The following is a 19,998-nucleotide window of genomic DNA, read 5'->3' as shown; positions in this document are numbered from 1 at the left end:
CAGATGAACTAATAAACCTAGGAGAAAGAAAATCCTGTTAAGAATAGTTCCAGAAAGAGAGTCTTCTGCCTACTGGTGGCACAGTGGTTAGAACAGGGTGGAAATCCACATGAAAATGCATCTTTTGACTAATAATCAATGATCAATCAATAATTGACTAATAATCAATGACTCTCTAAAAGAATGCGAATGACCAGCTGTCTGCAAGGAGTATAAATCCTTCCATCCTCCACCATCCAGTCAGAACTGAAGAAGCTTCTTGGATGAGAAGCGAAACATCTTCAAAGAAAAACAAGAAAGTCCAGTTGCCTCGTGAAAAAGCATCTTTGGGGCATTGTTTGACTGCTCTCTTCCTCATTGTGCCCCTGTTTTTATAAGCCCTGAAATTTAAGAAACTTTAGGGTTCATTCTAGAGATTTCCACAGATTTGGGATGCAGGTTCAAAGGATGGGTTTATTGTGACTCTGCACTATTGAACAAAAGTTGGCTTTCCATTTGTGATGTAGCAAAAGAGACAGTCGAGAACTTGGTATGAGCAGCTGAATATCCGCTTTATAAACTGAGATACACATGAGCCCCTGGCAGTTCTTCTGGTAGCTAATGAGTCCATTTTGGCTGTAGGTGTAAATATATGGGAACATTGTTTGGAAAATAGGCACCTACCTACATGATCAAATCTAAACATCAAATCTAAAATAAAATCTAAACAAATGTAGGAAGAATTATGCAAATGTGCATTGGAATCCTTGGTTACAATGAGGTTGTGCCTAGGATTGTATTTTAATTTTGTTCCAAACAAATGTTACTCTGCACTGCTTATTTAGCTCAACGAAAGCTATTTGCATAATACGTAAACACAAAGTTGAACGAATGTCTTTTTTTGAATGGGCTCAAATAAATCTTGCAGAACATTGACCTGTTTTATATAAATCATGCTGTTTTATAAATCATGCTTTTCAGAATGTTCTGATCTGCTAATTTTTAGTTCTAAAAATACTCGAGTTTGATGATTTTCTTATAATCTTGCCTGAATAGATCTTTAAATGTTGCTCATAAGCATTTATTCAGCAACCTACAGCTGTTGAAATACCAGGCATGATAAGAAACACAATTTCTGGGAGACCAGGCTGGTGCTTCTGATTTAGATTACTGGCAATGATGGATTCCAGTTGAGAAGTTAACAGATATGGAAAGATCAAGATCATGGATCATCATACTTGAACGTAGACATTCAAGATTTTACTTGCTTCCGTTTCCTTGAGTTTGGAAAGATGGAAAACTGATGTCCAAATTTGGTTTTTTTTCCAGTTCTTAACATATGTCTTAGGTCTGTCTACTTGAGACCCCACACTGCTTGCCAAACAAACAAGCTGATGTTGTATAAAAGGCAATTTCTTTCTAAGACTCAGAGGTCTGAGCAACACAAAGTTAATGAAAAAAACATCCAGCTTCTAATGTCCAACATCAGATTCTCAAGTCAAGTCCTTCACTTGTAGATAATTAATTTGCAGACCCACTTAATTTAAGAATGATGTTTTTAATCTGAAGACAATTATTTTGCATCTATTTTATTATTCATTGGTTGTACAGAGGCCAGTGCTCATAACTGTTAGCCTCCACTTTTTAAACCGATACAAATTGTTGGGTAGGGCCCAGTAAAGAAAATGGAGACACGATTATGCCAGAGAGAAGCAACAAGGAAGTCCCCCAGTGTAGCATTATTTCCCTGTTAATTTGCGTGTCGATTGTAAACAAATGAAAATGGGTACAAAGAGCTAATTAGGGTAGCTAATTTTTAGACGTGGCTTCACTGGATGCTCCGCTCAATAGTTCCTAAGGAAAAGAAAATGGATTAGTAAATTTAATCCACAGCTGCCTTTGTCACATGGTGGCAATTTTAATTGATATATGAAAGCCCTGAAGGTTCCTTGCTTGCTTATGGTCTGAAACATGCAAAGCGTTCATAATTATATAGAACTCTTCTGACTTTTCCTCCATAGTTGGAAAACATATTTTGTGTGTTTGGTAAAAAACAAACAAAAATACCCTGGCAGTTTTACAAAAAAAAAATGTTACCGAGATTCTCCCATATCAGTGCAATTTTTGCCACAGGCTTCAGTGGAACCAGAATCTATTACAGAATGTACCCATCCTTGAGGAACTTTTTTTTCTCCTATTTATTGCTGTCTTCTATGTTTTATTTCAAAGAAAGCACTTAAATATTTTGGCTGCTCCATCACACACACATTTCCACAGTTGCTTGCAGGAACCGTTCTAAAGGGCAACTTGCTTTTTGCTGTCTCTTCAAAGAGAAGCAGGCGTTGAAGTGTTCCAGAATTGCGTTTCTTGAGGGTGACCAACAATTGGCAGGGGCAGCTTAGCAGCGGGGTTCTTGTATTAAGGGCAGTGTAGTTGACTGAATTTAATTTTGCCTATTCTTCAGTTCTTGTTGTTGTGGAGTGCGGTAGTTGTGTGCAGGGTGGAATTGTTATGTTTCAAGGGACTGGGCTAGGACAAAACATCCTTTGTGATGTTCTACTTTGGTCAAGATTCGAGGCAGGGTTGAGCCATGCTCTTCTGGCCATCTTACCTTAAAGTTGAGTGGTTTATGGGCATGTGCTGCGCATGCACAGAAGAGACATTTGTTGATTCCTCGTACAATGCTTTGCCCCAGTGTTTTCAAGTGAGGGAACCCTTCACTTTGGGGTCCTGGATGCCCTCTGAGCTTGACTTTACGAGATTTGGATTTAAGGGAACCGGGGTAGCCATTGACCTATATTTTAGCTATAAGATTGCTCTCCATGGTCCTGAAAACCAAGCTTTCTCGGTCTGCAGCATTGAGTGAACATTGATTCATCATGCTAAATGAGCTTGTGGCTTTTTAAAAACCCCAGTATGCTGGATTTGTGTAACTTCTAATCCATAACTGGTGGCTTATAACCACAGGAGGATGAGTTCATGCCCCACTCTTAGCCAAAACTAAAGCACCCACACAGCTGAGTGTGCTACATACTGTATAACGAAAGATATAGTGCTATAATAAAAGATGCTATATTATCTATTGTATCTTTTACTCCCAACTTACTCCCAGTACCTCTTGGAGAACATCCAACCTCTAGGGCCTTAGGGAAATAAGAGCATTTTGGGACTTTCCTTCTTTTGTACATCGGCCTCATCCAGTGGTGGGATTCAAATATGTGAACAACCAGTTCTCTATGTGGATGCCACTTCCAGAATTCCATTCTGGGCCTGGGCAACAAAAAAATTAGCTACTAGTTCTGCTGAACTGGTATGAACCAGCTGAATCCCACCACTGGCCTCATCACTTTGATGGTTCTTAATGAAAATATTTTGTGGCATGGATCTGAATGCAGAATCCAGCCATAGGTTGTTGTTGTTTTTTAAAAATCTTGATTTGTCCAATGATGTAAACTCGTGATATATCATTTAGCACATAAGGCGTCAAAATATCTAAAAGTGATAATGTTGTCTTGCAGATGACGTAGCTCCCTATTTCAAGACGGAACCCAGTTTGCCTCAGACGCATCTGGAAGGAAACCGCCTTGTTCTCACCTGCTTGGCAGAAGGAAGCTGGCCTTTGGAATTTAAGTGGCTGCATAATGATATGGAAATCACAGAGTTCTCCAGAGAATATAAGTAAGTGATTTGAGAATGCAGAATCCTACTAGTGTCTAGACAAGGGGTAGTCAAACTTGGCTCTTTTATGACTCGTGGACTTCAACTCCCAGAATTGAAGTCCACGAGTCATAAAAGAGCCAAGGTTGACTACCCCTGGTCTAGAACATAGAACAATAGGATGTTTTCTAGTCCAACTACCTGCTCAAGCAGGAGGTCCCATACCCTTCTGAATAAATGGTTGTCCAGTCTCTTTTTGAACACTCTGGGTGTCTGCAATGTTTATCAATATATCTCCATCATATTGACCCAATCCAAATTTATCTCTTCATTAATCTCTCTCTTCTGTTATTCACTGCTTTTTTGATATACATTTAGAAGGTTACCCAAGTCCTTCCCAAAAGCATTTCAGCTCTCCGCTCTTATGAGCAAGCCATGACAAAGATAAATGAGCTGTTTGTGTGTCAGCATTTTAGCTGTTCCTTTGCTAAGAGAAGCAGCGACTGGTCCTTTTTATGTCTTAACATGCGCATGAAGAAATCAATGGATTATTCCATGGTCACTGTTCTCACAAACACCTTCTACCTTCTGGTCTCATCACCAAAAAAATGCTAGAATCTAAGCAACAGTCTACACCAGAGGTGTCCAATCTTGGTGACTTTAGAATTCTTAGAATTCCCCAGCCAACCCTGCTGGCTGGGGAATTCTGGGAGTTGAAGTCCACAAGTCTTAAAGTTGCTAAGATTGGACACCCCTTGTATACCCAATCAAATAATCCTCATTATTTCTGTTTCTCTCATTTTGCCCTCATTGGTTTTTTTTTTTAAGTGGCGGGATGTTTTCTGTGTATGGAACTGAAATTCAAAAGCTATTTAAGGTCAAGGCATTTTGATTAATCATGGAAGAAAACAAACACGAGTCAACACAGCTGTTCATTGATCAATGGGGCAAGCTATGCTGTGGTCTGCCAGTAATAGGAAAAAAAAATCACACGTTCATATTGATGCAAAATGGGTCTCAGAAAAACTGGAATTGCCAAAGGTTAGGGTTCGGGTTTTTTACTCGACTAAACCATTTTTGACCTTAGCTAGATTAGGCATTGTTTATGCATAACAGGTTCTGGTAGGTATTTTTTAATAATACCTACAATTAATATGAAACAGTGTACCATTTATAATTCAAAAGCAATCAGCACTTGGCACTGTACTATGTCACAGCTACAGGGATTAGCTGAAAAACTACCCTTTTTAAGTAATAATTAAGGTATTTAAGTTTTGCTAACAAATAATATATAGGTTCGTTTGTTCCCAATGAAACACAGAGGGTTTCCCCCCCCCCCCTTAGTCCTTGATTAATTTGTTTCCTATCCTTGAAACATTTATTTTGTCGAACAAAGTGTGCCCAGAAAACTAATCAAAGTTTACAATATTTATTTGAATAAATATGCTACTGTGAATATTAAAGTCCTGTTATTTATTTGTAATTGTGTGCCACAATCCAAGACGTGGTTGGCCTGTTTTTATTCTTACGTTCAGGGAATTGCATTTATTCATTGGGATGAAATGATTACAGACGGTTTGCCTCTGGCAGAAGAGAGTTTGGCTAAATTTGGCTCTACTCTTGTCTTGTTGGCAAGCAGCAGAACAAAATACCTCATTGTTGTAGCTTTGTCGTTTTGCCAAGTGACTACAATATGGTTCAAACGCTACTTATAAACCCTGCCAGTTACAATCAGCGATAAAGTAATAATTGATTAGAGTAGAAGATGAGTTGCTCTCCAGCCCAAATAGCAATAAAAAATGATCCCCCAGCTTAAGTTTACAATGCATTTTAGTTAATACAAAGTAAATTATTCATTGCTAATAAATACTCCCATAGTTTATGTAGCAAGCTTGAGGGTTAAGGCCGAAAAAGAGAATAACTAAGATTTTTTTACGCAGTTATGCCTTGCCTGTTCACATTATTAATCACGGTCTGTCATCAATATATGATGTGTTTGATAAAATCCACACTATCCAACCTCTGCATGATTCATGTGTAGTTTTGTGTAATGTAGAACAATTTATTAATATGTAAGTTGTGGAGGGAAGATGAAAAGCGATATATCTTATCTTGGCATTTCCAAAACAAGATTTACATTCACAGTAGACAATAATGTTGCAAGAAAGATGGGCATTTTTTTCTTGCTTTTATCATGCTTTTCTTTCCCCCAAAGAAATGAATGTAGCAGATGTGATTTCCCCCATGTTATCTTTATCAACAACCTTGCAGGATAAGATGAATTCGAAAATAAAAGACTTCCTGACTTAACCCAGTCAGCTTCATGGCTGAACGCTGAGTTTAGGCTTGGTTTTCCAACTTATCCTCCATAGTGTCTTGATGGGAAAAGGTGACACACACAAGTATGCCTGTTGCTGTGAGTTCACAGGCAGTCCTCAACTTACAGCAGTTCGTTTAATGACCGTTCAAAGTTACGCCGATACTGACAAAAGCGATTTATGGCTGTTTTTCACACTTACGACTGTTGCAGCATCCCCTTAGTCGGGTGATCAAAATTCAGACGCTTGGTCACTAGTTCATATTTACGACTGTGGCTGTGTCCCAAGGTTAAAAACCAAGACTGTCTTTCAATTGACGTTTCTCTCTTTTGTCTTCCAGATACGTCATTCCATCCTTGAAAAAATCGGATGGTGGTTTTTATCAGTGCGTCGTGCGGAACAGGATGGGGGCCCTCTTGCAAAGGAAATCAGAGGTTCAAGTGGCATGTACGTCTGAAGGACATTTATTCCGCACTTTCTAAATACAGCCCAGTTAGGCAGGACCCCAAAGTAGAGCCTTATTTTGCCTCTTAGCGTCTGCCCATTTTATTTTCTTCGCCACACTCACACATGTCATACAACCCGCCTTGCCACCCTATTACAGCACGGTTGGTGAAGAACCATTAATTTAAACAGTTAAATCTCTCTTTCCTGAATTGCTTAATACAGCAACCCTTCACATTCGCTTTTAAAGGAGAATACATTAAAAAAACAACAACAGACAATCACATTATGAATCTTCTCTACAACACAGGCACTAAAATGTTCGGAGTGCCTCTTCCCTGCTCCTTTTGTGGATGGTGATACGTCTTTTAAGAATTGCACGTTGGGAAAATTTGGAAACAAGTCCCAAGTATGTCCTGTCCACCTTCTAATCTCTTTTACTCACCACCTTTGATTACTAGACGCTCCAAGTAGTTCTTCCTTATCGCCAGCTATTAATGGGGGAGGCCAAATTGAAATCTCCCCGAAATGGAACGAAGTTTCACTATTTGTTTATACATGACACGTCTTTACCTGAGACTTTAATTATTGTTCCTCAGAGCACTTAACTGGAAGGTCAGCAGTGGTGGCTGTCATTTGATAAATGGCAGGAAGATGAAGTGGGTGAACAGAATTCTTTATTAGACATGACCATTTACAAGGAAGTGATTAAACAGAGAAGAGAGGCATCACGAGGGAAAATGTGCTGAATTTATTTTTCCTCCTGTTTAATATTAGCATCAAGAATAATAGCGTAATGCTGTGCAAATTGGCCAAGTGGCCATTAACTCTTCCAGCTAACTGCTATTTAATGTTTGTTTTCCAAAACTGCAACAGAGGCGGCTTTGAAAAGCGGGTGGGAATGTGACAATGCTTGTTTTTAAATTATTCAGGTAGGTTTGGCTGCCAAAACGTTGCTCAAGAAGTTCTCAGCTCTCTTAAAAGATCTAGAATAATATCCAAAATATTATGTAGGCCTTCCTTCCATGGTTCTGAAACCTGGTTTCTTTCACTTTTCATCTCAGTCAAATATTACGTGGTTTTCAACATTGACCATAGTGAATATTTTTTTTCTTAACCGGATCAAAGGAAATTCTCATTCTTTTAGTCTTCAAGATAAGCCTCCACCAAGCTCTCATATGCTCTGTTGAGAATTATTTTTTAAAAAAAGGGAGACTTGGTAATGATAAAGCCGGTGTTAATTGTTGAATTATGGCAGCAAATGCATTTTAAGAATAACCCTTACGCAAATAATGAATAGGCCAGTTTAGAAGTAGGGCATCTCTGAAGAGGAACGGCTTCACTTGTGTCCGTAATCCTATAACATTAATAACTTTATTGCATGGTGTTTGGGATGGAGAAGATCCTGGGGGGGGGGGAGAAATGAGACATTTGAGGATTGCTAGCCAGTGCTAAGCCACGAACAGAAGTGTGGTGTCCTTGGTGCTTTCTGAACTTGCTTCTGGTGTTGCAGATGTTTCATTACCCAACTAGGTAACATCATCATTGTTGGATGGGAGTGGAGTTTGCACTGATTTTAGCACTGATGATGTAATGGGTAATGAAACATCTGCTACACAACAACCAACAGCCAAACTCAGAGAGCACCAAAGACCCCACAGTTCAACCTACTTATTGAGGAAGTTAGCAGCCTTAAAGCTGAAACCATTGGAAGAGGGTCAGTGTGGTTTCATTGTTGTTATTGCAGTGGTTGAAGACGCTTGATCCTTTTGCCTCTGCTATTTTCCCCTTGACTCAGTGATAGTTTAATTATGCTCTGGCAGACATTCAGCAGTGCAAAACACAGCTGATATATTTTTAGTGGCACTGCTACACTCAGCATAGTATGATATTAATTGGAATCCCTCTTTTATGGCCAGGATTTTATGTTTCATAAACAAAAAATTAAGAGACCGTTTTCCTAAATTAGATGATACAACCACCAAGTAATTGTTTTACAGTAAATTGTTATGTAAAGCTTACATCTTGTAATGAATTATACGCAAGGAACGATTCTTTAAAATCATAATAAAATTAGGAAGGCATTAGAAACTTTGAGCCTTGGATAACTTTCCTCGTAAGGCAAAATTCTTACGCTTGAAAAAATAATTAGCTGAGTTGCAAATTAACGCAAAAGAGGTCCATAGGACTTGGCTGGCAATTCTTAATTAGAAAATGTCTGAATTCTGAAGGCTAAACTGATCGTGCAACAACAAGGTTAATTAGAAGTACTTGCACGGTTCAATACTTCTGTTTAAGTAGGTAATCTTATTACAATAGAAAACAAAAACTATGGGCCATTTTAGATCCAGGAGAAAAAAAAATCACCCTGTCAATAAAACCCCAGTTGAAATAATGACTCATTTTGAAATTGGAATACAGAGCAGGTTTTTTTTTTTTTTTAAAGAGACCCTCACTTCCCGTCCCTTTATGCAGCTTTTCAATCCTGGGCCTGACACCTTTTTAAAAACTCAGACACAACATTTCCACAGAAGTAAATTTCTTCATTATCTTTTTTTTTTTCCAGCGTGGAGTAGGATATACAATCCGCATCCCAAATCTTAACTCGTCTGTTTCCCCTTTAGTGGGTGCCTGCTCAATTCCAGACCTATCTGTTGAAACGCCAATTCCATTTGCACATCCCACTTTATAGCATTTATCCTTGATTCCTGCCTGTTATTATTGAGCTTAGCCCCGCTTTATGACCTCGGGGACCAGTATCCAAATTCTGACCATTTTAACACAGTTAGTTGAATGGTACTTGTAGCTGAACACTCCCTTCTCCAGTTATTCCAGATTGAAAAAGTCTCCTGTTTTTCGATCCCGTGTCCTACATCTCTTTGCTTTGGGAAGTATTTGGAAACTTGCAGAACTTGGTCACCCTGCAGGGGACTTATGAAATATGAGTTCACAGCAGGGGTGGTACGACACACATATTGGAAAGCTCTTCTGCCAATTGTTTGGGGCGCAGTTCACTCCCTGAGTGCCGCTGGCATCATATCAAAGGTTTGCATTGCTTATTTAACTGCATTTGTATTTAACTGGCTTTTTCTTCCCTCCGAATTCTGCCTCCTCCGAGTTGAACAAGCCACGTTTCTCGAGTGGCGTCCCAGATATTTTGTTCACCCAGATCCATTTTTGCACTCAAAGATCCCATTCGGAAGCTCTCCTATTAACCATAACTCTTTACTTTACGTACTTTTTAATCCATCTTATGCTGCTCCCTTTATTACGTAGAGTTGGTGTTTTGTCCCCGCTTCTCTTTTCTTTGGAACTGAGCTTGGTTTTCGGCTTTGATTTCCGCTCTTTTTCGGGAAAAGAAAATTCTTACCTGCCCAGGTTTCAAGCAGGAGAACCTTTGTTAAAGTTGTCATCTCGAGCTATTCGATTTTCATCTGCCTTCAGAATATTTGTCTGCATTGTAACGTGACATGACAGACGCTTGCCTTCTGTGAATCTGTGTCAATCAGTTGCCCGTCCCGTGAAATGCAAGCAAGGAGTAGTGTAGACAGATCTTTGAGGGGTCGTAGAGTCACTGGGCTTTGTCTCATGCCTCAGTACACACTCACAAAGCTGCACCAGGTCTGCTACAGCTTGCTGCTTGATGGTAGCAATGATTACATGGCAGCATCATGATTACAGTACTCATTGTGTTCCTGAAAAACATGGCGTGGCATGGCATGGAAGGGGAAACTCCTGAAGTTCTTAGCCCAAACTTTTCTTTGCAGACATGGGAAGCTTCCAGGATGGGAACCAGTGGACAACCGTACCCGAAGGACAAGCTGCTGTCCTCAACGTTCCCCACATCCCCAGTTACCCCAAACCCCAAGTGACGTGGTTTAGAGATGGGCACAAGATTATACCGAGCAGCAGAATGTAAGTAACAATCCAATTATTGTTTCAGTTGTGACCAACTGCACATTTCATTTTATAATGCGACGTGTGTTTTAAGCGCAAGGTTATGGGCTAGCAATAACCAGGCAACTTAATTTTTTCACGGACTGAGATAAATGCCTGTTTTAAGCAAGTCTATCAGATGTACATCAACTATTTCAAGACAATAGTTGCATCTACCTTTGCAGTATTGATCTGACCCCCTCTAGGGATGATTATTTGGGCTTTGCTTATTTAAAACGAACCCTCAGCCAATCAACAGATAGTTATTTAACCTCATGCACCCATCTTCCATTCCACTTTACAGTATTTTATTTAACAATGAAACGGCAATGAGTGTTTGTTTTCTTTTACCTCCTTTTATCCTGCAGTGACAGTTTTATTTTCTTCACTCTAATTAGCAGTTCAACCATTCACAGGCAGTGGCTGCGCTCTGATTACCTAAAGCATTGTCACTAGGCGGCCACATCAACAACCCGTCCAAAGTGCCAATCTGATTTTAACTCAAACTCCGGCCTTTCTTTCTTTCAGCGGCTCCCTCACGTGATTTAGTAAAACAATTAGTTGAGACTCGAGGGTTTTGCTTTGGTGTGTGTGGCGGGCAAGACTATCAGAATGATTTATATAGCTACCACCACGCATTCAAGGAAGGTTGAATTTTCTAAATAAAATAAAATAAGGAAGGTTGCAGAGTATCTCGGGACACTAATGAAAAATTGATCCTTAGCGGCAAGGGTGGATGCCCTACCAGTATCCAGGAGCAATTTTTTTTTTTACCTGACACTTTTGCTTGTCCCGTTGTGGACAAGCATCTCATACCCAAATGTGATATCAATGTCACTTTGTGTGATGTGGCATTGCCATAATTCAAATGGTTGGATTTTTAGTTAGCGACAAAGGGTTTACGTACAATTTGGATTGTTCACAATCCAAAGACCTCAAGGTTTTGCAAATGGTAACACTTCAATAACTTGGGGTTTTATGGGCCCAGGGCAGGGTTTTCTGAAATTCTCTAGACCAGGGGTGTCCAACCTTGGCAATTTGAAGACTTGTGGACTTCAACCACCAGAATTTCCCAGCCAGCATGGCTGGCTGGGGAATCCTGGACGTTGAAGTCCACAGGTTCTTTTACGTTGCCAAAGTTGGACATCCCTGCTCTAAACTGAAAGCAATTTTCACCAAAATCCAGTCTATCAACTTGGAAATGTTATCTGTTGAATTTCACGCGTTCAACTTCCAAGCGTGCCTGGGATCTCAGCCATAAGCGGTTCACAAATGATAGCTCTCTTAATCTGTCCCAGCTAAGCTATGTAAATGGCTCCTGGCAGGGATCTCGCTTTCGCTTCTCTACAAAGCACATCGATGACACTACAGCAAAAAATAAAAATAAAATATATAGCAGTTGTGTTTTGCCATCTCTCATGCAAAGATTTTTGCGCCCGATTGCTTAATGAAAGTTAAATTATGCATTCTTTTTGAACAGGAGGAATATTTCTGGCATGGGACGAAGAGGGTGGGCTAGCCTTTTCAGATCAAAAGACTGAAAATCAGGGAAGAGTGGCTAGACATTGCTCTTTCTGCAGAAACAGAAACAGAAAGAAAGGAACTCTATCAAAAAGTATGAACACACAACATTTTCTAATAGTAAGAACCATGTTTAGTCTGCCAACACCGTCCAGGCATTGTAAATGGACCAAAGCTTGAAATTTTAAAGCAAACAGTGTTTATGGATTTACACTTTTAAACAGTATTTTTAGTTATTTTCCAACCTGTCTAAGACACGGTTGGCTGCGGAATTTAAGGAGTTTGAAGTCAAAATGTCTTAAAGTTGCCAAGGTTGGGGAAATCCTGGATTAGAGAGAGATTGGATTTTCCTTGGATAGGATACATGGACACCGCTTGGCGAAGGCCAAGTAAAGAAGAACTGGTTGCCAATCTAGCTGTAAAACTCATTTTGTTGCATTCTGCACTGAAATATTGGGCAATCAATGATGGCCTCCAGTGAGCGCTCTGACAAAATCACTTCTCTAAACATATGTTTGTTGCTTAGCTTCTTGGACCCTTTGAGGATAGGCTGCTGTGCTTGAAGTGCTTTCTCCCAAAGGCGCCCTTGATGTTGGCTGAAGCAGTTATCTCACAAAGATGCTGAAATGAACCTTTTTAATATTCAGTCCAAAGGGTATTGATGTGTTCCTGGCTGTTGTGGGATAGATGAATAAAGATTCTGTCCCTTCCTTTAAATACCGTTCAATGTTCCATCACTGCTCACTTGTGTTTGGATGCTTTAGCACAGGGGCATCCAATCTTGGCCTCTTTAAGACTTGGGGACTTCAACTCCCAGAATTCCCCAGCCAGCCATCTCTCAATTCTGGGAGGTGCAGTCCACCAGTCTTAAAGGGGCCAAGGTTGGACACTCCTGCTGTAGTACTTTCTGGGCCAAGAATGCAGTAAATCAATCTGTGGCTAATTCTAATCTCTTCATCACTTATTATCGTGTTAAGCTCTTTCAGTTGTTTTGGGATGTTGTTTTTTTTTATTTAACACTACGTCTCCTCTTGAGTTGTATGTTTAGGGCAGTGATGGCGAACCTTTTAGAGACCAAGTGCCCAAACTGCAACCCAAAACCCACTTATGCATCCGCGGGTGCTGGGTGGGCATGACTCATTGGCTGGGTGTGGCCCATTGGCTGGGCGTGGCTGCGGTGGTAACGGCAGACTGGGTGAAAAGTTCAATCAATCAATTCCAACTTTGCAAGATCTTTTTTTTCCCCGCGAGAAGTTGAAATTGATTGAACTTTTTTTTTTTTTTTGCACACGGCGGCGGAGGCCTAAAGCGAAAAGGTTTTATAAAACTCAGCTGAAGGCCTAGGACTGGGGCGACGGCGCGCGTGCCCACAGAGAGGGCTCTGAGTGCCGCCTCTGGCACCCGTGCCATAGGTTCGCCACCACTGGTTTAGGGTAATTCATTAAGTAAGCAGTTTTTCATCTTACTAAAAGTAATTTGTAGCCTTCAGTATCTAGGGAACCATCTTGCTCCTATTTTATTATTATTATTATTATTATTATTATTATTATTATTATTATTATTATTATTATTATTATTATTATTATTTTACAAAAAGGAAAACTTTCCCTTTTGCAACCATTGCCTTTCCTTTTGGGTATGGAATAAAGTCAAGTGTTTCTCCTTTTCCTTTGTGCAATATTTGATCGTGTTTCTTTAAAATTTGCTTTCAGTCAGCACTTTTTATTATTTTTATCTCTCTCTAGGAGCCCTAATAGTACTATTTTCATTTCTCTTCATGTTTAATTGCACATTTTTTGCTTTAATTATTGATCACTTTTGCTTGAATGACTTTATAATTTTTTTTTTTTGCTCTGGTTATGCATCTTTCATGGGCTTGTAAAACATTGATGAAAAATAAATATGTACAAAGCTTGAGCATGTACATATTTATAGGGTTGTTATTTTATATAAATTTATATACTCAATATTGCTTGGGATGAGAAAAATGCACTTGGTTGAGAAAATGGAATCCTCTTTAGAAATGTGTAAATGCAGGGATTCATTTGTGCTCAGTGAGATAATTTCCCATCTTATTAATACTGTCATTGTATGAGCACAAACTTGTAGTTGCCGGTTTCCTTTCCACATTGGGAATAGAACTTGCCATACCTCTTCAATCCAGCCTTTTAAATTACTTTGAGTGTTTTAGGTTTAATGTTTTCCTTGTTTTATTGCATACCTCCTTGGTGATTTGGTCCAAAGACACATTCTTGATAAACAAACAGACGGTGCCAGCTGTTGACTATTGTTGCTAAAATATTATTTATCACTAGGCTGTTTGGGCATCACCCATCATAAATGGTTATAATTACCAAGGTGCATGTCTTGGGAATAGCTAGTGCATTTCACATATTCTGTTAGATGAAGAATAAACTTACCAACAATACGTAAAAGAGAGAGGAAGAGAAAGTAGCCCCACATTAAACACTGTTATCTTAAGCTGGCATTCTTCTTTCTGCCAATAGCTCAATCAACAGGTGATAGCTAAGCTAGAGTACACTGATAAGATTTCATCGTTATCCAGAAGGATAATATGAAGCCTTCTGAACGATGCAGTGAGGTAAATCTCTTAATAGTATAATGATTCTTCATCTGCTTATTTTGGTTATCCCAGTGCAATCAGTTTAACAATCTCCTTAGCAAGGGAGTGATTTTTTAGGGGCTACAGTTCATCTCTTTTACTCACCAACACTGCCAAGAAAGGAAGAGTGAGAATTGTTTGCCCAGAGTGTATAGAACTCAACTGAAACTAAATTGTTGATTTTTGTGGGGGGACCTCAGGAAGGGGATTTCCAAGCTCAGAGAACCGTATAATATAATCGTTCTGTGAAAATGTTAAGGCTTTTTATATCTTTAAGGCTGTGTGGAGTATTGTCTCTTTGCTTATGAAGAAATATTGGTAAATATTTGAAAAGCCATGCTTACGACGACATCATCATGGTCTGTTCTCTGTATACAGACAGCCCTTGACTTACCACAGTTCAAAGTTACAATGGCACTGAAAAAAGCGACAGGACCATTTTGCAAACTTAGGACCGTTGCAGCATCCCCATGATCCTGTGATTCGGATGCTAGACAGCTGACTCACATTTATGACGGTTGCAGTGTGTCCCGGGCTCATGTGACCCCCTTTTGCAACCTTCTGACAAGCAAAGTGAATAGGAAAACCAGAGTCACTTAACAACAGTGTCACTAATTTAACAACTGCAGTGATTCCCTTAAAAAACGTGGCAAGGAAAGTCGTAAAATAGGGCTAAAACTCACTTAACAAATTTCTCAGTTAGCAACATAAATTCTGGGCTCAGCTGTGGCCGTAACTTGAGGACTACCTGTGTTGACAACAGAATAAAAGGACATTAACTTCTGAATAATACCAGTTGGGCTGTAAATGGCTGGGTGGTTGTTTTTTTTTTTTTTTGTGGCAATAGCTCAGCTTAATGTTCCATGTATCACTTTGTTACTTGAAAATTTACACCACTTGTTCATGCATATATGCAACGACTCCAATGCTGCACTTCTTTGCAAATATTAGCCTGTTGAACAGCTTAGCCTAGTTGCACATAATTGCACTTCACGTACACCAGATAATACTTTAATTAAAATTGCGATAATTAGCATGTATTTTTAATGAACAATAAATTCTGAGATTGCCAAGTTGTTGGTGCGTTAACTGAATAATATTGCTTTTTGGAAAAAAGGCAAAAGACCCCCCACAAAGCTTCTAAATCTGCAAACTTTAGTTTTAGAATGCTGTTATTTATCTATTTAAAGAAAAGGCACAGATGTAGAATTATCTATGAATGGCATTGCCCTCTCTGCAAGGGATACGGTTTTAATTGGGTTGGGGGGGGGAAAAGACAACTTGGATTCCTTATTCAACCTGTGGTTTCTCAAGAAATATGTCTTCCAACAAAACTGTACTGATTTTATACTATTTATTCAGTTCAACCCCATATATAGGACTATTGCCAGCAAAAGAGCTTCACACGTCATCCCTTTTTAAGATTATAAAGCCTAAATTGCATTCGTTTACTCCATAGCAGTGTTTCTCAACCTTGGCAAGATGGGTGGACTTCAACTCCCAGAATTCCTCCAACCAGCTGATAAAAAAACAAAGCATTTTTTATTTTACATACTTCAGAGATGTTTTTTTTTTTACCAGTCCCTTCCCTTTCTAATATATGTATCCCCTCTTAAAATACACAATCTGCTGTGAGTTAAAACATGAATATAACCCAACTCAAGAAAAACTCTACAGAAAGCAGTGAAAGCAAGGCTGTAAATGATGGTCCCCAGTAACCCATAATTGTATATTTTAGCCTTTTAAGGGCATCCTGAAAATAGACTTCAACCTTTTCATAGCTCCCAGGAAGAAATCGGAAATAACGTTTTCTTTTGAAGCTACCGAGCTGGATTTCATTAGCGAATGTGACCAGGTGCAGGTTAGTTTATTTGGAAATGAGATCTTGAGAGCAGCAAACAACTGCTCTTCTTTTAAAGGTGTATTTATATCCCCCAGAGTTAGTTATTCTAATTGAATTGTATTTTAATGTCAGCTCTTATCGCTGGTTGCATTATAGCCCCGCTTTGCTCAGAGATGAAAATGATGAATTATTACCATCATCAGTCTTGCTTTGCTTGCTCATCACAAGGGGTGAACAGAAGTGACTCATCCTGGCTGGGTTGCCTTGATTGCTTCCCTTCTGCTGTGCTTTGAATCACTATAAGATGTGGTCTCTTGACTCATGGTTAGATTGTTTCTCCCTTCCTTCTCCTGCACCTGACCTGGTTACAGCAAGCAACTGATGACTTGGACCCTGGTTCACAATGCACATCCCACAACACGTGCGCTCGATTGTGCCCAAGGGGTGAGAAATACCTGGAATAATATTGTTTCCTCTCAAGTCTGCTTTGGGCTTTAAGGAATGCAGCAGTTTAGCTTTCTTTGTTGACTAACCATTGATTTATGAAGTATGTAATTATTTTATTTTATTTTATTTTGCTAGCTTTTAGCACGATTTGTTCATGTTTTTCCTTTTCGGTAGGAAAGCTGATAGACCAGACCCAAATGCCCTTAATATTAATAACTGATTTAATACCTTGATTATGTTAAAACTTCAGGTGATATTTGTGGGCAAGCTGTCACCTGTTTCCATAGAAACAAAAATAGGACTGCATGTCCAGAAACCCAGAAATTAGGAAGCTTGTAAATTTCAGTTTTGGAAAATGGCCAAATGTGGTTTTTTGTTTTTTTTAAATGTCTTACCATTTGAAACCAGCCCATTGCTGAATCCCTTATTTGGACTGATTTTGGAACTATTGTATTTAAAGCATTGCAAAGTAGTGCATATAGCTGTCCATCTAACCGGGAGAGTTCTGGGCAGCAAAGAGATAAAAATATCATACAGATTGATTAGCGAAAAACTAAGCTGAGGTTAGTTTCTTGATTTTGCTGGGCCAACATTCACACAAGCAGAAAGTAGACCTGATGCATTCCGAAGAGGAAACAGTATCATGAGTATTTTAATTAATGCCTGCAGTCTGAATATTTTACTCCTTTTTAGAAGGGCAATTGCGTTTGCAGAACATGCTAAGCCGTGTTGCTGTTTGGCTATGTCGGTTATCTAAGTCAACCCAGGGCAGGTTAATGAATATAATTAAGGTGGAGGGTCTTAACGATGATCTCTAACTGTGCCTAGATTAGTTGTCCACTTTGGCGTCAATCTTCGGAGGGATAGAGCTCTTCTTTGATCTGTGCCTGTGAGGCGGGTTTTATTTTGTTGTTGCTAGTGGAAAAGAAATAGATATTTGCAAAATAAATGAAGGGGAAGAAAGATGAAGGGGAAGAGAACCTCAATTTCCAAGGAAATTCAAGATGCATCTGTTAATTAACAGCATTTTGATCTTTTCTTTCAAACTTCAGGTCAAGGTCTATATTTCATTCCAAAGACAGGCTTCTCTGGCTGGAATGCCATTGTTCTTGCTCTTTGTATTGAAAAGTCAGAAAACTGTACTGGTGAATTAAGATGTTAATTATGTATTCTGCTTTCATGGGGCTGCAGTACTGCAGACAGTTGAATAGCCCACCATCGTGCAAGGAGACACAATACTATCTTATAGGAAAAGGAAGGAGAACAAATATATTCTGGGAGGTGATCATACTGCTCTATACTGCACTGGTGAGACCAAACGTGGAATGCTGTGTCCAGTTCTGGTCACCAGGATACAAAGAAGACGTCGAGGCCTTAGAAAGAGTGCAGGGAAGAGCAAGTAAGCTCAGGAATTCTGGGAGTTGAAGTCCACAAGTCATAAAAGGGCCAAGTTTGAAGACCCCTGGTTTAGCCTAACAAAGAGAAGGCTTAGGGGGGACCTGATAGCCATCTTCCAATACTTGACAGACCATCACAGGGAAGAGCGAGTCAGTTTATTCTTCACAGCACCTGAGGGCAGGACAAGAAGCAATGGGTGGAAGCTCATCAGAGGGAGATCCAGCCTGGAATGAGAAAAAAAAATCCTGATGGTGAGAATTATGAAGCAGTGGGACATTTGTCGCCTGGAGTTGTGGGTGCTCCATCTCTGGAGGTTTTCAAGAAAAGATTGGACAGCCATTTCTTTGGGATGGAATAAGGACTCCTGCCTTGTGCAGGGATTGGGCTAAAATACTTCCAAACCCTCCGATTTTGTGATTCCTGGTGCTTGTAATGACCAGAACTTGGTACCTCCATAGAGGGACTAAATAATAATAAAAAAAACAAGCAATCCTGGCCAAATTCACCCATTATGATGCATGAACAAAGTCACCATGGTTTATTCAACCACTCAATGGTTAAAATGGACCTGGATTCAGAATGATATGTGAATGCACCCAGCCTCTAAACTTTGCATGGGTACCTACCATAACCCAACATGGATCAAAGCAGCCCAAAGCAGCTGACTCTGCACAGCTCACATAAAATCTGAGATTGAAGAGAAAATGTAATGCTATTGATTGAAAGTGTGGTATTTTATCGCATCGGGAAGCCCTATATAAATTCAGAAAACCATAGCTCACCGTTGTATTTAAGATCTTGTTTTGATTAGTGAATAGATATATGCCCTTGCAAATAGCCTCTCTTTGACATGGTCTTGATTTAGCTTTCCATTAGGCATGTTAAACTGATATATCACTGATAATCTAACGGGTTGGTAGTTTGCAAAGAAAATGTTTTTATGGAAGTAAAAAAAGAGAAAGAAATGAAGGCTTAATAGTTTAATACCTGGTGGCTTTTAATCTATAGCTGTCAGTGTTAATTTGATTATATATATATATTCTTTGAGAAAGGTTCATTGCCATGAGGTTTTGCTAATCAAGATTCATAAAAGTTAAATATCATTTATCACCCTCCTGCAGTGCATGATAAACCAATTTATGAGGATGGGGCAGAGAAAAGGAAATAAAAACCCAATAGATATAAAATGAAGAGGTGCACTTTCACTTTCTAACAATGCATATGGATTTCTAATACAACGCGTAATTTATTTTTATTTTCTGTATTCAACAAATGCATATAGCTGTCCATCTAACTGGGAGAGTTCTGGGCAGCAAAGAGATAAAAATATCATACAGATTGATTAGCGAAAAACTAAGCTGAGGTTCCTTGAAAAAAAGAGAAAGTAATTTAATTGCTAGCATTTTGTACATACATCCATACATCCATTATCACTAATGGCTGGGGTAAAAGCCACATCTTCAGAATCTTCTGATTTTTTTTTTAAGTGCCTGAGGTGCTGCGAACAGAATATTTATGAAGGAAATATTTAATAGGGATGGAAGCTAAATATCTCTATCTCTGGCCTATGGTTGACTACCATGCTTCTTCTAAACCATAGTAAAGCATTCAGACACTGTTTTCCCAAGGGGATGAAAAAAGTCCTCTTCTATTTTAAAATAACCATTACTGAGCTAATCACCAATTTGATGTCAGTTAGTTTCAAATAATTGTATTTCATGCCAATCAAAGTTAGTCTGCAAATGTATTGTGACTGCCTTGGAGAAAATACGGAAAAGATGTGCATTAAAAACTATTGATAGCATGGAACTGAAAATCATTTTGTTTTACCC

The 19,998-nt window shown here is 39.1% G+C and overlaps 1 protein-coding gene across 1 annotated transcript in view; it reads left to right on the top strand.

Annotated features, from left to right (window-relative positions):
* Positions 1-2,895: 2,895 nt before the first annotated feature.
* SDK1 (sidekick cell adhesion molecule 1) overlaps positions 2,896-19,998 on the top strand; it is a 262,656-nt gene continuing 245,553 nt past the window's right edge. Inside the window, exons 1-4 of the mRNA XM_029284781.1 lie at positions 2,896-2,908; positions 3,498-3,657; positions 6,295-6,401; positions 10,166-10,313. Of these exons, the coding sequence (XP_029140614.1) occupies positions 2,896-2,908; positions 3,498-3,657; positions 6,295-6,401; positions 10,166-10,313 (428 nt within the window). The remainder of the gene's footprint in view (positions 2,909-3,497; positions 3,658-6,294; positions 6,402-10,165; positions 10,314-19,998) is intronic.

This window comes from Protobothrops mucrosquamatus, unplaced genomic scaffold (genome assembly GCF_001527695.2).
Source record: "Protobothrops mucrosquamatus isolate PMUCROS unplaced genomic scaffold, P.Mucros_1.0 scaffold942, whole genome shotgun sequence".
In the NCBI taxonomy this organism is placed as follows: domain Eukaryota; kingdom Metazoa; phylum Chordata; class Lepidosauria; order Squamata; family Viperidae; genus Protobothrops; species Protobothrops mucrosquamatus.
This window is presented reverse-complemented; position numbering and strand designations above follow the sequence as displayed.